The 16,788-nt window shown below is 45.5% G+C and overlaps 1 protein-coding gene across 1 annotated transcript in view; it reads left to right on the top strand.

Moving 5' to 3' along the window:
- The window catches only part of TLN2 (talin 2), a 229,757-nt gene that overhangs the window by 160,075 nt on the left and 52,894 nt on the right, over positions 1 to 16,788 (top strand). The window contains exons 41-43 of the mRNA XM_006831575.1: positions 3,068 to 3,169; positions 5,664 to 5,783; positions 14,228 to 14,374. Coding sequence (XP_006831638.1) covers positions 3,068 to 3,169; positions 5,664 to 5,783; positions 14,228 to 14,374 — 369 coding nt within the window. The remainder of the gene's footprint in view (positions 1 to 3,067; positions 3,170 to 5,663; positions 5,784 to 14,227; positions 14,375 to 16,788) is intronic.

Genomic DNA, 16,788 nt, shown 5'->3' with positions numbered 1-16,788 from the left:
GCCTGAAACTAGATAGCACTGTAATTAGAATAATTATCCTTAAACATTCTGCAGTCATTATCTGCCTGATTAAGTAACCAGTTTGGGTGGGTATGCCGTGGCTCCCTTCAGAGACCCCAGACTCTGCCTTGTCAAAGCAGTCAATTACTTTCTGGTGTGGGTCTCTCCTGCTTCATATCTGGACAGTTTGGCAGCAAATGAATGAAATCCCCTTCTTTCAAAAGGCCCTTAGATATGTCTCAGTGAGTCTGTTTGGTTTTCAGAACAAGAGGACACCAGAGCTTTGAAAATGAACCATGTGTCTACCAAGGGTATATTCAATAATGGAACCAAAGGGCTCTTGGTACACATTAGAAATTCAAAGGGTCATCTTGTTCTTCTTAGGGAAAGATAGTTTTCAGAATGACTCTCCTAACAGAGAAGAGTTCCATAAATCCCAGGAAGATGGAAGTCAGATCCCTGAAATCTTTTGTTCAGAACTTTGGAACCTGTCATACTTATGACAGAATATCAGCCAGAAATGCAGCTCTTGTACCACCTGATGTCAGTGGTTCTCTCAGCTCCAGATTCATTGGATTCTTCTGGATGGGCTAGGAAAGAGGTCTGGTATTACCTCAAAGCAACAATTAGGTCTTGCTGCCAACATGAGCTACGGAGACCAGGAACAAAGTGCCCCCTCCATACACCCCCCCCCCAAATACTCTGCCAAGTCTACAGCTAGGGTTCCATTGCTACCCTGAAACTCTTATCCACCCAAGGAACCCTATTACAACTTTTTCCTGTTCCTTGTACTCCATCTAACACCCTGCCTGTTGCTGGAGAACTTTGTCATTAATGTTATTTCAGGGCCTTTGGTGGTACAGTAGGCTAAGCATTGGGCTGCTAACAGAACGGTAGGTAGTTCGAACTCACCAGCTGCTCTGCAGGAGAAAGATGAGGCAGTCTGCTTCCATAAAGACTTAAAAGGTCAGAAACCCTATGGGCAGCTTGATTCTGCTCTATAGGTCTGTTATGACTCGGAATCAACTCAATGGTGTGGTGTTTGGGTTTGGGTCCTGATGTAGCAAGGCATTGGAAAACTGATATTTTCTATCAAAGTTTCAGTTATTTGGTTAGAACAAAGATATATAAGGGTTAGTTAAAAGTATTGGTACTAGGATTATAGTTCATATGTCCTTGGACTAACTCTAAACAAATCATGATTAAACATGTTTCTGTGACCAGTGGCTGACTGCAGACTAGTTCTGTCAGTGATACACTTGTCTTACATCTCATTAGGGTGCCTTCAAAAAAAGGTTCAGTGAAAACAGTGGTTTCCAAGGGGAATTGTTGGATCAGTTCAATCCAAGAGGTCAGCTTGGAAGGTTATGATGACTGTTTTGAGGATTGCAGAGAGGTGATTTGGGGATTGCCCCCATTCAGATGACAGGAAGTGTATGACGTGTGGGATGTGATACTGATGATCTGCTCTGTAAACCTTCATCCAATCCTCAGTAAGAAGCTTGAAAAAAGGTAATCTTGGTAGATTTTCTTAAAGGACACAGGATGATTCCAGAGAACTGTTAGGAAGAAGTTTTAAGAAAGTGGAAAACTACACTGGTGAGAAACAGGCAAGGATATTTTCCCCATCATGCCTGAGCACTTGCTCATTCTGCCGGGTAGAAAGGTCTGTGCTGTGATTATTTCATTGGGAGACCTTGACTCAGCCACCCGCCATTCTTTGTGTTCCCAAAATTCAATCTGAGTCACTCAAGGATGCCAAAATTGTTGTTTTGATGTAAATCAAAGAGCCCAACCTTCTTCAGGGAAGGGTTAGAGATATGGAAGCCCCACCTCCAGAAATATCAAGTCCTAGAAGGAGAAAATGTCAAGAAACAATTACTTTACGTTTTGGTAATTTTTGTGTATTAAAGTTTTTATGATTTCTATAGCAATACTTTCTGATTTCTCCTCTTACTCTTAGAAACATTCACAATTCTGTAAGACAGTGACTGGAAGAAAAATGTGGTCAGAGTTGATTCTAACTTGGATGCAAGCTTTGACACCCTTTTGTTCTCTTGTAGAGGTTCTTGCTAAGAATGTCTCTCTTCATATCCAGTCACTAGAATTTATGGTTTTAATATGAAGTCACCTTGGACAAATCTCCTAACTTCACCGAGCCTTGTTTTTTCCACCTACAGAATACAAAAATTCAGTAAGGTTGTTGCTGTTGTTGTTAAGTGCCGTGGAGTCGGTTTGACTCATAGCAACCTTGTATAGGGTTTCTGAGGAGCAGCTGGTGGGTTTGAACTGCCAACCTTGTGGTTCAAACCAACCTTGTGGGCCAGTGCATTAACTCACAGTGCCACACCAGGACTCCTCCTCAGTGAGGTTAGTGGTTCTCAACCTTTGGGGTTTCGTGGTCCGATAACCATTTTTTTAACCCAAGGAAAGGAAGGAAATAAAACAATGAAAACTGTGCTGTCTTCTACTGTCACTATTATGTCATAAAAGACAGTTCATGTTGGCACAAAAATGATATAATTTCAGAATAAAGGAAAGTTTTTTTCAACTAGTTCAATTTGAAATCCCAAAAACCTCACCTTTTTGTCTTGTCTCAGTTTTCTTCAGACTGGTCACGTGTTCCTTGTGGTGGTCAGTGGCCACTAGACTGAATGTCTTAAGCTTCCCTCTGACACCAGCACTTGTGCCATGTCTCCTAGGAAGCACCCCACACATTGCCTGATGCCCCAAAGGGGCTGAGTTAGTGTCTCCACATCTCAGTCCTCATTTGAGTAGCCCAGGCTGTGATGAGAAGATCTATCAGCATCTGTCTCCCTAATGAAGAAACTGAGGGAATCTGGCACCGAGTTAAAGTTGATAGTTTGATGGGTCACACAGCACACCATGCACTCCAAGGATGTAGACTCAGCCTTGTCTCCCACACAGGAGCTTATGGATTCGAACTGCCAACCTGTCAGCAGCCGAGTTTTTAACCATTGCTTCTTTCAGGGTTCCTAATGTTTGTAAGTACAGTCCGCATTCCCACCTGCTTTTGACTTTTAGTTTCTGTTCCTTTCGTCTGTAGCTGGGTGAAGGTACACCTCCGGAACCAAAGGGGACATTCGTTGACTATCAGACGACTGTGGTTAAATATTCCAAAGCCATCGCAGTAACAGCTCAGGAAATGGTAAGAAGAAAAAGAGCCGTCCTCCCCACAGCTGGTCCCCCTTTCATCCACCACACCACTGAGAAGTCTTCAAATCAGGCTCTGGGAGGAAACTCCATGTTTCTAGCTCTCCTGGGCCCCAGCTTCTGTATTCTCACTTGGCCATTCTGGCTGCCAGTGACCTAAAAGTCCCAGTCTTCTAGAATCTTCTCAGAAAAATCTGGAAGAGGGAATTCACGATGATTGGGACTTGGGCATGAGGACAGGGGGACAGACAAAGGGGAGCACAAGAGGATGAGAGGTAAGGAGGAAATGAGAAAAATGAAGAAAAAATTTCTAGTCACCTCTCAAAGGTGTTTATAGATTATAATGACGGTGCTGGAGAAAACATTGTTAGGATGAAACAGAGCAGATGTTTGTCTGATGGAAGCAAATTGTAATCATTGGATGAGATGGGCTGTGCCATTTTCCAGGCAAAAGGAAACCATTTGGTTACGTAAAATCTTTTTCTTGAAAAGAGAAGGCATATAACTTTTTCAGTTTACACAAGTAATAATAATTGGGGGCTGAAATGTAATGTAGTCAAAATTGTGTAAGTCTTTAGATATAAATGACATCGAGCGACATTGAATGGCAGCTATATTGTTGAAGAGTTTTACCAACGATGACAAATGGTAGTGTTCTCAGTGAATTAGCAGGGCTATGTAGAAAGTTTCTCCACACATTTGAAGGCTCAGATGTCACGGGATAAAATCTGCAAGCAACCTCTTTGTTTCCTTGCCACATACGATGGACACGGAGCTGAGGAGCCAGGCGGCCTTCCTAACTGGAGGGACCTGCTCTGAGCCTAACCTTCACAGGCCTCTCAGAGTGCTTTTGTCATGTAACCATGTGTCCACTAGAGGTTGAGCTTGGACCACAAAGCCTTCCCTGGAAGCTGCAGCATCTGCTTCTATGAACTGGGTGATTTTGCAGCCTCGTTTCAAAGAGTTTGGGCTGGGAAGGAGGCAGATGGATGCACTTGTCACTGTACTGTGAGAAGGCTTGAGTCAGGCTCGAGCTGGGCCGCTCACGGAGTAGCTCACAGGATGGATTGCAGGTGGTCTCAGCCCTCGTGAGACCCAGTCCAGATGAGCAGAGGACAAACCAGAACTCTTGTGACCTCATGGTCTTCTGGAGTGTGTCTTGGGCTGGCCCGTCTTGACACTGTCTGTCATCACTGGCCTTGGTGCCTTGAATGGGCCTCATCAAGGTCTCACCTCATCAAAGTCCCCCCAGAACCACTGTGCTTCTGTTTGGCAGGGCTCAAATGGAGCTGCTGGTAGAATAGCCTCACTCTCTTGGGATCCAGCATCCGTTCCTCGGAAACCAACAGCTCAGTCTGCAAACCTGTGATACCTACTTGTAAACATGCCTCAGATGTGGAGTCACTAAATGCGTTGTTTAACGCCTTGAAAATCAAGGTCTTGAATTGGCACAAAACACAGTATTGTCATCCAGAGAGAGAGAGAAGGGCTGGGAAAGGAGGGGGGCGGGGGGAATCGTCTTCCCAAAAGAGGGATAGGGCCATCTTTCTGGAGGCAGGCTAAACCTGTCCCCATGAGAAGCAAGAGGCATTTTTGCTAGTGGAATAGGGAAAACTAGAAGACTAGCATTTATCAAAATAATAAAAATTGAGGTAAATATTTCTATAAAACAAAAATATAGTGAACATTTTGATAATTAAAAAGGTAAAATGTGAAGTTGGAGGGTCGGAGAAAAAGAGGAAGACCCTCAACAAGATGGATGGCACAGTGGCAACATCACTGGGCTCAAACATAGCTACAATTGTGAGGTTGGCCCAGGATCAGGTAGTGTTTTGTTCTGTTGTGCATAGGGTGACTGAGTGGGTACCCACTCGATGACCCTAACAACAGCAGAAAAAAAACCGTAACTAAATTTATGACTGAAATCTTGTAATTCTTTGGCAAAAATGTACCAGCAAGTTATATTCTCTGAATTTCTTCCTTCAAAACATTTGACTGATTCATTACTTCTCATTCACCATTTCCTTAACAACCCTGACCTCATGCCCAAGATAGGGCCTGTTCTTGGGCTCCTAGAGACCAGATCAGCTCGCGCCCCCTGTGGGTTTCTTTGGGGAACTGTTCTGGTGGCCTCACTGGGCAGGGCTGGCTGGAAGCTGTTGTTCTCACCTCCCAAAGGATGGGCATGTGGACCCAGCCTCCCCTCTGCACGGCCTGAGCTCTGAGCATGGTACCCGTCTTGCTGACCTGGGGTGAGCCCCCTGATGTCTGTGCAGGCTTGGGCCTATTGTGCGCAATGCAGCATGGGCTGCGCTTGAACTGCCCTCACTGGCATCCAGCCCCAAATGCCAGGCCCAGCCTCCTCTCCCACCCTCCCAAGGGCTGAAACATGAATGAGCCCCTTTGGCTTTCAGTGGTATTAACACATTGTTCTGATGCTTTTCTCTGTATGTGTATGTGTTTGTGTCTTGCTTGTTTTCTTTTTCCAGATGACTAAGTCGGTTACTAACCCGGAGGAGTTGGGAGGACTGGCTTCACAAATGACCAGTGACTATGGGCACTTGGCTCTTCAGGGCCAGATGGCAGCAGCTACGGCGGAACCAGAGGAGGTCTGCCATCTTAGGGCCCCTATATTAAGAAGTAAACACATGGATACCTACTCCCAAGGGTTTCTCTGTAGCTGAGCTCCACAAGACCCCAGCCCAGTAGCCACCACCAAGATTAGTACTGATTTAGTTTAGTCTGAACTTCCCCAGGTTGGGACCCAGTAGTCCAGTCTGAGCTCGAAGCTGGCTGTCCTTTCTGAGTGACCTGCTGAGTGAGATCTGGGGCCAGCCGGGAGGTGGGCTTTTTAGACAGAGGGACCCCACTTACAATGTTCTGGCTGATGACCTAGCCCCCCTCCCCGCCCGCCTCACCACCTGCTGCCTCTCATAGCTTGCCCACGTCTGGAATGGCCAAGGACAGAACCACACGCTGCTACCATCTTCTTCTAAGTCTGTCACTACCAATTAGCACACCCCCCTGAATTCCTGCTTTTCTCAAAAGCTTACAGAAGTATTGGCAAAGCCAAGTATGGGATCTAGCTCTTTCCATGTTGTAGAAAGAGATGTGTAGTCTGCTTTCAGGAAACACAGTCTTGCTGAATCCAGGCATACTTCGTAGATACTGCGGGTTCAGTTCCAGACCACCGCAGCAGAGCAAGTTACCTTTTTTTTTTGGTTTCCTAGTGAATATAAAAGTTATGTTTGTACTACATTATAGTCTATTAACTGCAATAGCATTATGAAAAGTTTGAACTGTTGTATGGATTACCACAATGTGACAAGAGACACACAGTGAATGTATGTTGTTGGGAACATCGAGCTGATTGCCTTGCTCACCCCAGGCTTGTCACAGACCTTCAGTTGGCAAACCTCGTGGTGTGGTTGAAACACAATGCAGGTGACTTTGTAAGAACAGGCCCTTTCTCATGTTTCATGTGGACTCCTGTCGCCATTGCATTCCTGACTTCCCCAAACTAGCTTTCCTTAGTGACCAATGTAGACTTTGCCTCAGAATGTCCTAAGAATTGGGCAAAATGCTTGATCTCCCAGGCCCTTTTCTAAGACCTTCCATCTCCAATGCCTCTGAGAAATCACATGGTCCAGCAAGAAGCACACGGGATGTGTGAGCCTAGAGCTGCCTGAAGGATCGCCCCTGCGTCAGTGGTGACACACAGAATGCGTCTGGGGCCCAAGGAACTCCATGGCGCCCTGAATAAGCAACCCCAATCTAAAACAGGGAAGAGAGTGGATTGGAGGGGCCACTGGGAACATGAAGATAATGACCTTCCTACCATTCAGCAAGCTGTTTATTGAGTGCAGAGCCTATTCAACAAGTTCCTAAGTGAACGGACTGTCAAGACAGAAGGTTGTGACTAGACTTCCCTTCTTGTGTTGAGACTCAGTGTCCCCTGAGTCATGTAGTATCACCATTTCTGCTGGAGTCAGGTTTTAACAAAGACTCCTAGGGATGCTACAGAAATGAAAATCCGAAACACAAAATCATTTTCTAATATGTTATAACATGCATGTTAAGAGAATGATTACATATGTATGCATGTATATACATATATATCTAGCATGGGATTACTCAAGTTCTAACAGTGCCTGCATTTTGAGCCTTTAGAATGAATAGCTCGTTCTGCAGCATGAATCATGGATCATGCTCTTTGTAATGACTGTGATATCACTACCAAACAGGGCAGTTAGTTATCAATGACCTGCTTCTGGCTTCTGTTGGGGGTTTTAATGTTGGCTCACTTTTTTTGGTCTGAGTAGTTGCCCTGTTTTATAATAAGGTTGTTTGGACTCATAATGCATTGGATTTTTAATTTCGTAAGCAAGAAGAAGGGAACTTAAGAGGTTATAGTTAGGGAAAGTTTAGGCAAAAGGAAAAAGTGTTTGAACTGGGAAGGGACAGGGGCTATAAGGGAGGTTTGGATCTCTTGTCTCCAGGGGCCTTTTCGAAATGAAATCTCCAACCGTTTGCCTCGCTTGGTGGAAATGCTGGCTGGCCTGAGTGATCTAACAATGAGGCGATGGTCTCTGTTCAGCCCTTTCTACATCCAAGTTCCTACACGCTAACCTCCCTGTGTATGAGACAAGCAGCCCAGACCATTGAAGCAAAATGTCACACGGTGCAAAAGCAGCCAGAACAGAGAGTGTCCAGCTGGAAGCACACCAACAGGTTACTACCTCAGCTGTTGGTTTTGCGCATTTGTAGCTGCTGATGTTTTCATTAAGTTTGTTTTCTCTTCCTCATTTAACATCTTGAGATGTATTTTCACATTCCAGACACAAGAGCAGGGTGACCTGGAATGAAACAGGGTGGAGAGAGTATAAAATTACCTAGTGGCTTGCTGAGGAAAATTCTTTATGTGCATTGGCCAGACAGCTATTTAAGGTGGATAGGGTGATTAGGAGATCCCTGAAGCAATGTATTTTTCTATTCCAAGAGGCTGGAATTATTTGTATACATCCCCCACATCACAGCATATGAAAATATTTCTATCCAGGGCTTATACAAAGCTGCTCCCCTCCGCGGCCCTGTAGTCTGCCGTGCCGAGTCAGCATTTTGGTCTTTTCAGGACTGTGACAATTACTTGAGAAGTCACATCTGCCGACTTAACCCCATCCGGGAACTTCAGCCACAGGGTTTCCAGTGGAAATTCCAACTTTTGTTAACTTCACTGTGAAAACTTTTCTTCAGAAAAGTGAAAACCTTCCAGACATTTTGCAGCTTACTATTTGTTTTCTCTTTTAAAAAAAAAGAATAGAAAGTTATTTAGAGCATGTGAACCACAGGTCCTAAAGGTACAAAGTGAGGTGAAGATTTAGTGACTACAGGAAAATTTACTGTAACAGGATCTCTGGTAGCATAGTGGTTACGAGTCAGGCTATTCATCTCAAGGTCAGCAGTTCAAAACTACCAACTGCTCCACAGAAGAAAGATGAGGCTTTCTCCTCCTGTAAAGATTTACAGCCTTAGAAACCCTGTACAGGGTCGCTATGAGTCGGAACCATGGCACACAGCCAGCACTGCCACCACTTGTAATACCGGATGCCTTAAAAGCTGGCAGGAATGTGTGTCTCAGTACTTGTGTCAAGAAGCACAGCCCATTTCCCAGTGGACCAGTGTCCACTGTAGAAGTTTTGAAACCCTGCCAATCCAAGACGCACCTTCCATATTGGGGAAGAGATGGACTGATTCTGCATGCCCGTACTCCACCCCCACCCCCTTCCATTTGCTCTAAGGAAGAACTATAGGGTTTGACACCTGCTTTCTGTGATTACCTTTGTAACAAAGTGACAAAGGTTACTTGCCTGGGATACAGCCTGTATCCCAGGCAGGTTAGATTTGATCTGTGTCAAATGTAAGTTTTAAGATTTGAGAGAAATTAACAAAAGACTTTAGTACACTTTTGTTAGCTTTATGTAGTAAAGAAAATGGTATTCCTTTGATGGCAACAGTTTAAATTTGATCTAAAACTAGGCCAAACTTCTCATGTCTCTCAAGGCACACAGCCAGGAGAGAGCTCTCTCTCCTTACTTTTATTTGGGGGAAAGAAGGGCATTGAGGTTTTTTCTAGACGCTCAAGGAATGCCTTGCTAAAGTTGCCAGTTAAAACCCCAACTTTTATGTCTTTGAAGAGCTTTCCTTCATGACAGACACTGGGCTGGTTTGTAAGTTGGCTCACCCTTTGGGTAATCCTGTTTGCTGAGAAGTGTAGTGTTGCTCTGAGAAGCTGACATTTTAAAAACCTCTGTTCCATAAGAGCCTTGGTGGCACTGTAGGATAAGCACTGGACTGCTAACTGTGGTTCAAACCCATCAGCTGCTCCATGGGATAAAGACAAGGCTTTCTGTTCCCATAGAGATGAACAGCCTTGGAAACCCTACACAGGATGGCTAGGAGTCGGAAACGACTTGATGGCAGTAAGGTTTTCTCTGTTATCTGTTCAAAAGCTTAACAGTGCATTCCCTTTTTAAAATGGCTCCCGGATCATCGGAAATGTTTGAGAAACTTCCCACAGAGTATGTTGATTAGGTTGCTCTTTCATGTAAGTGTCCCTGCTGTCTCAGGTGCCTATGAGAATTGTACTAATAAGGATAGTTGTTTACTACATCCATGCCACATGTCAGACTGTGCTGGACACTTTACTACTGTCCCCTACTGCAGTATGTCACACAGGAATCATTTGTTCATCCCCGTTTCTCACAAGAAAGGAAACCTAGGCTTGGGAGCTTAAATTACCCAAGACCACACGACTACAGTAGACAGCACTGTAGCCACTGTGAATGATTTTTTGCAATAAGTGAATAAGTAAGTTAATGAGTAAATATGTGGACAAGCAGAATTTGAACTCTTGATTTGTTGGACACTGTAATCTTTGCTGTGTCCCCTGCACCAAGCTGCCTCTTGGTACAGCAGTAAACATGCATGTGCCTCTTCTGCTTTCTCTGATGTCTTCCATGTACCATTTTATTATCAGGTCTTTGGATCGGGCCTAGACAGGCTCTGTCTCATTTTGTAGGAGAGGAAGCAGGGGCCCTGTGAGGCTAATGAGCTTGCTCAGAGAGCTCATTAGCCAGAAGTGGACACAGCTGTCTCCTCAGCTGCCCGTGTGGGTGAGAGGTTGAACAAGAGCATGGGAGTCCCACTGAGATCTTGAGACCCCATTCCCCCATTACATTGAATCCAGTTAGCTGTAGGAATGACTGAGTAGAGCCCTTGATCATACTAAGTCCCTTGTGCATGCTGTCCAGAATGGGTTGCGAAGCTAAGTATAGAAGAGGTTTGCCTGGCCAGGTGTCCAGGGAGGCCTGCGGGTACTGACAAGATCATTGCTGTGACCCAACAGACTCCACTGTCAGGACAAAGCCCTGTATTGACTTAGAATTCCAAGGACCTCTGCAGCCATAGCCTTATTTTCATCTCATCCTTTTCTGGTGCTAGTTTCTCTTGGAGTGCCCGAACTGGAATCCCATCCCTGATGTCCACTGTTGGATTTACAGCTTGCTTGCTACCTGCAAAGTTTCTAGGCAGTGCAAGTAGATAATGCACTTTGCTTCTAACCAAAAGTCAGAGGTTTGAATCTACCTCAGGTTTGAAGTACCTCAGAAGAAAGGCCTGGCAACCTACATTTAAAAAATCAGCCCTTGAAAAGCCTATGGAGCACAGTTTACCTGGGATTGCCTGACTCAGAATTGACTTGACAGCAACTGGATTCTGATCTTTATTGCATGCATCATGCTACCCCAAAGAAAGGAGCTGAGCAGGACACGGGTGTAGTTTTCTAACAGCCCTCTTGGGAGAGGGCAGAGGGGTCATCAGTGTTGTTAGGGACGTATTCCTGCCATGTATCATGTCCACATCTACTCATACACCACCTCTGATTTGAGATTTGAGACTGCTCTGAAAGGTCTCCCCTGTGTCCCAACCCAGGGTGACCTAAGAGGCATGTGTTCCCTTGTGTGGTAGCAGCTCAAGCTCTTGTCTGTGCAGGTAGTAGGAGAAATGCATGGGGAATCCTGTCTGAGAGGCTGGAAGTTTCTGGTGCAATGGTTTCAAAGGCCAGGGACTTGGAGGTTCTGCATATATTTGATTCAAGGCTCATAATTTAACATTTAAACACTTTTAGGAAAAGTTGTGTGGACTGCCGAGTGTGTTTTAGGCCAAATAAAACTCATCAGGAGCCATTCGTGCATGAAGCCCTGCTAGTGCAATGGTTATGTGCTCTGCTGACAACTGAACCTACCCAGCCAGCTCCTCGGGTAGACCGTCTCCTCCTGTAAACATCCAACCTAGCCAACCCTATGGGACAGATTCTCTCACATCTTGTCTCAACTTAAAAATCAACTCGACAGTACCTCACAGCACTAGTGTGTTAACCCATCTACTGGGTGGTCCTTGTGCCCACCTTGGCGCATGCTGCTTCTGCCTCTGTTGTTGTGATTGTGTCACTGCAAGACAGCTCCCTTTTGCTATTATTCACACACGTTACAAGATTTTCTAATCGCTGTGAAACCAAAGCAAAATATAGAAAGAAGTTGGAGACTGAGGTAGCTACTGGCCTTCATACCTCCCGTCGTTATGACTTTGGCTCACTCAGTCTCACTGAGTTTTAAAGGAAGAGTATACCAGTAACATTACTTCAATCCTATATACATGAGATTCCACTTGTGGCTAAAAGGATTCTGCTAATGGGAAAAATACATTAGAAAAGATCTGATCTAATCGAGCACTGGATTTGGAATTTAAGGCCTGAATTCTCATCTAGTTCTGCTTGAGACTGGCTTTGTGATCTTGGGTAAATCAGATCACTTCTTTGGGCCTCAGGGAGGTTGAACCAGTAAGGTCTTTTTTATTTGGTTATTTTATTAATGTGTCCTCCCCCATTTCCTGCTCCCCTGACTTTCCCAGTGTGACTTCACATTTGGAGATCTGGGGTCACCGTTGACTGCAGAACTCTTGCTTTTGGATTAGCTACAACCCTTGAATACCAAAAACAAACAGTTGCTGCCAGTTCCAACTCATTGCAACCATATGTGTGTCAGAGTAGGCCTGCATTCCATAAGGTTCTCAATGGCTGATTTTTCTTTAGTGGATCACCAGGGCTTTCTTCTGAGGTGCCTCTGGATAGACTCGGTGTCTGCTCTGCTCAGACTCATCCTTAAACACTTAAGATGAAAATGTTGATTTCAAAGGACCTGAGCACCAGATGGAGTTTTAAAACTTTCATAGGGCCTCTCCCTGCTTCACCATGACCGTGTTTTTAAACCAACAAACATGCCCTGCAAACAGCCATTTAACTGGCATGACTACTGTGCTGAATTTGGGGCATCCTTTCCCTCCTTGGCAGAGTGGGTGTTGTACAGCACAAGTGTGCCATTCACGTTGCATTCTACATGGAGTTGGTCATCAAGACACCCTTGTTCTCTAGGGGCATTACTGCAGCTCCTAATGTACAATAGAAGACACCCCAAAGAGCAGAAGCTCGGTTGCTTGGATCATGAGAATTTTCTCCTAGTGTATTTCTAAAGTATTCTAGGCCTTACAAAGTTACAGGAATCACCTTTCCCCTGAAAGCAGTCTGTTTTTCAGTAATAAGACAGGATAAGCATTTGCAGCCCTCAGGGACTTCCTCAAATCACCCTTCCTTAAACTTGGACGACTATTTAGTCAACAAGTCCGTTCCAACTCATAGTGCCCCTGCGTAGGGTTTCCAAGGAGCAGCTGGTGAGTTTGAACCACTGACCTTGAGGTCCAAACCAACTTGGCAGTCTAGTGCTTATCCTACAATGCCACACCAGGACTAATGGTGGTGATGTTGGAAAACAGCCTCCAGGTGACGAAAAGCTCCAAAATTTTACCCATAATACCTGAGACCATTTAGTATATGTTCTTGGTAGAAGCTGGAAGAATAAGCCTCCATTTCTGGCTCTTGTGGAATCTTGACAATAAAGTCCTCGTTAACTCACGATTCATTTTTGTTTTGTTTTTAGTAGCTTTTCTAGATTGGAGGTCAGATTATAGGAACTGTATTGATCAGACCAAAATGACAATTTGATGTGAAACAGCCATAGGAACTTAAAATTGGAGAGGTGGTGATGGAGACAGTAGCTTACCCATTGTAGAGCTCATTTGGCTTCTTAGCGAGCAGTGGGATTTGGGGGTGAGCACCTTATAAGCTCTGGTAGCGTAGTGGTTACGAATCGGGCTGCAAACCACAAGGTCAGCAGTTCGAAACTCCCAGCTGTTCCACGGGAGAAAGATGAGGCTTTCTGCTCTCGTAAAGATTTACAGCCTCGGAAACCCTGTACAGGGTCGCTATGAGTCAGAACCGACTCCACGGCACATAACAACAACAACAACCTTATAAGCAGGTGTATTTAAACATGCATGCCTGCTGAGCCTTTAGCTACAAAAATACGCCTTTTTAGGGAAACCTTTTGGTGGGAAGGAGCTCTGGGCTTAGGGTGGTCCATCTTGGGGGATGTTCTGGTTGGTAAACTTGGCAATCTTGCAAGAACACTTTAAAATACACAACATAAAATCGGTAGATAACAAACATTTAACAACCTTGTAGGATTATTGGGAGGGGTAAATGATATTAAACATATTCCCTGCCTCAAAGAGCAGGAACTCAATCAATGCTTGTTGAATGGATAACTGAATGGTCTTACAAAGTTCATCTCATTAACATTCTTAACCAGTGGCTCAGGACACAAATCAGCTATAAACCAGAAAAGGTGGCAAAATATTGGGAAGAAATTAGGCTAGCACAAGGAGATCCAGCCTTATTTAATGTGGACTGGGGGCCTTTTACAGTCTCTGAAAAGGAAGCAAAATCAACCAAAGTCCATACTTCACCAAGCGCAGGCTCCCAATTGGAGTGGAATTTTCCTAGCCAGGCTCCCGTAGGACGGAGGAGAAATTTTCCACGTAGAGAATCCCTCCATGGTAGGGCTCACGATGCTTCTTCTCTGTCCTGGGCCTGTCTCCACAGATTGGATTCCAGATCCGCACCAGGGTGCAGGACCTGGGCCACGGCTGCATCTTCCTGGTCCAGAAGGCGGGGGCTCTCCAGGTATGCCCCACGGACAGCTACACCAAGAGGGAGCTGATTGAGTGCGCCCGTGCCGTCACCGAGAAGGTAAGGAGGAGGCCGCTATCAGACAGCCTCACCAGCCTGGCGCTGACGTGTTCGCTGTGATCAGACACATAAGTGGGAAATGAAGCCAAAAAGCAGCCGAGTGGGCTACGTCGTCAGTTTTCCTCACCACCCAGGGATTAGGCAGATTAGGGAACTAGGGTGAAAAATTAGGGGGTTTAAGAGTAAGGAAGGGCTGTCCTGTGAGCAAACTATCAGTCACAATCAACAGCCAGGAGATGACTGGGAACAGGGCTGGAGCCTCTCCCTGGAGGCCTTTTGACAATCCGTGTCCCCGTGTCTGAGAAGCTGTGGTTATACGGTGGATAAGGGCCTGAGCTAAGGTGCTCTGGTAGCGTACTGGTTACGAATTGGGCTGCTAACCTCAGGGTCGGCAGTTTGAAACTACCAGTGATTCTGTGGGAGAAAGATGAAGCTTTCTGCTCCTGTAAAGATTGACAGCCTCGGAAACCCTGTGTAGGGTCACTATGAGTCAGAACCGACTCCACAGTGTAGGGTCTCTATGAGTCAGAACCGACTCCACAGTAGGTACTTAACAACAACAACAAGGGCCTCAGCTGCTAACTGAAATGTCTGGTTCAAACTCACCAACTGCTCTGCAGGAGAAAGATGTGGCAATAACCATTTAAAGTTATAGTTTTTAAATGCCATCGAGTCAATTCCTATTCATAGCGAAGATTACAGTCTTAGAAACTCTATGGGGTGGTTCTACTCTGACCTATAGGGTCACTGTGAGTTGTAATTGATTCTACAGCAATGGGTTTTTGCCTTAAGGAGTCTCCCAGGTGGCTGAGGGCTGGGTAAGAAGCCCCTAAAATTTCGTACCATGCGAACCCTGATGGCAGGCAGGACCGCAAAATGGGGGGAGGGGCTAGGGGCTCGCTATTGTGGAAAGCTAGAACTTGCACAAGAGCTTCTAACGCAAGACAGCTGGTTTTAGGGAAAAATTACATAGTGTGAATAATGCTTTAAGATCTTAGCTGAGTTACTTCACCTGTCCAAGCCCCCATTTCCTCATCTGTAAAATGGGAATGAAGATAAAATTCCTGACTCTCAGCTATAAAGATTCAATGTGATATGTGTAAAAAAGTACTTGGAGGAAGGCCAGGCACCTTGTTAAACATTTAATAAATACTAATCCCTTCTTTTCTATAAACACATTCCTCCCAGGAAGTTTTCCCTGGTTGACAAGGCTCCATCCCAAGCCTCGTTTCCCTCCTGGTAGGGCCTACATTCACCCACTTAGCATCTTTTCTCTGACACACTTATCAGATGAGCTATTTTGCAGGCTGCTGGAAGTCTGAGCTTTGTGTAGCTTTCTCTGCGCTCCTCTCACTGTACTTCGTAGGACATAGAACTCCATACTGTTTTAGGAACTTGGCAGCAAGACTCGAGGGGCGGGTGGAGGGAATCCCTCAACTGGACACCGTTGTTACAGAGGCCATTCTGTACGCTGCCCTCACCGAAGCCAACTGTGGTCTGGCCTCCCAAAGCCACAGGAGCGTCCAGGCCTCCCTGTACTCCACAGAACGAGGAAATAAATCTCTCAGGTCCAGGAAGGCGTTTTCCCAACTTTCAAAGCCTTTCCTTGTTGTCGAAGTTCTTCTTGCCAAATTCCCCCATAGAAGACCTACTTGTATGGGAGCATTAGGAAGCAGAAGGAGCTCTGGTAGCGTAGTGGTTATGAATCGAGCTGCAAACTGCAAGGTCAGTAGTTCGAAACTACCAGCTGTTCCACAGGAGAAAGTTGACCTTTTCTGCTCCCGTAAAGATTTACAGCCTCGGAAACCCTGTACAGGTTCACTATAAGTCAGAACCGACTCCACGGCACACAACAACAAGTAGGGAGCAGCCTCAGAACTGCAGAATGTTGGCTACTCTGGCCAGGCACCTTCATCTTCCTCAGCTGGCCAGATCTGGGCATCTGGAAAAGGTCAACCCCAGTGTGTGCTGGGAAAACATGGCTGCTTCTTGCTGACTCTAATTCCCTTTCCCTCTCACTCCTACCATGTGTTCTCTGATCTAGACAACCTAGTAGGTGCTGAGTAACCCAGACTACTTGCACACATTTCCCAGTGGGCAGGACACTGTTTCTGGGCTCACTCTGCCTGGGAACGTCCTCCACAGACTTCCATCCTCTCAGTCTTGCCCATGGTAATTTACCCTCTTTTCAGAAGTAGGATACCACATTCCCAGGCCAGCCCTGTGTCCACCCAGCTTGTCTTTTCTTAGTGGGATTGAATCTTTTTTAACTCAAGAATGGAGGGCAGGAAGAGGAGGAAGAGACACCGGTCCTGGGGGCTGGTCCCTCTACTCCTCCTAATGCTAAGTCTCAGGAGCTCAGAGTCTGTGCATCCTACTGATGCTGTAACTCCCTGTCCCCATCAGGGAGAGGA

The sequence above is a fragment of the Chrysochloris asiatica genome, unplaced genomic scaffold (genome assembly GCF_000296735.1).
Source record: "Chrysochloris asiatica unplaced genomic scaffold, ChrAsi1.0 scaffold00004, whole genome shotgun sequence".
Lineage (NCBI taxonomy): Eukaryota > Metazoa > Chordata > Mammalia > Afrosoricida > Chrysochloridae > Chrysochloris > Chrysochloris asiatica.
Note: the sequence above shows the minus strand (reverse complement) of the source record. Positions and strands in the feature narration are given on the sequence as shown.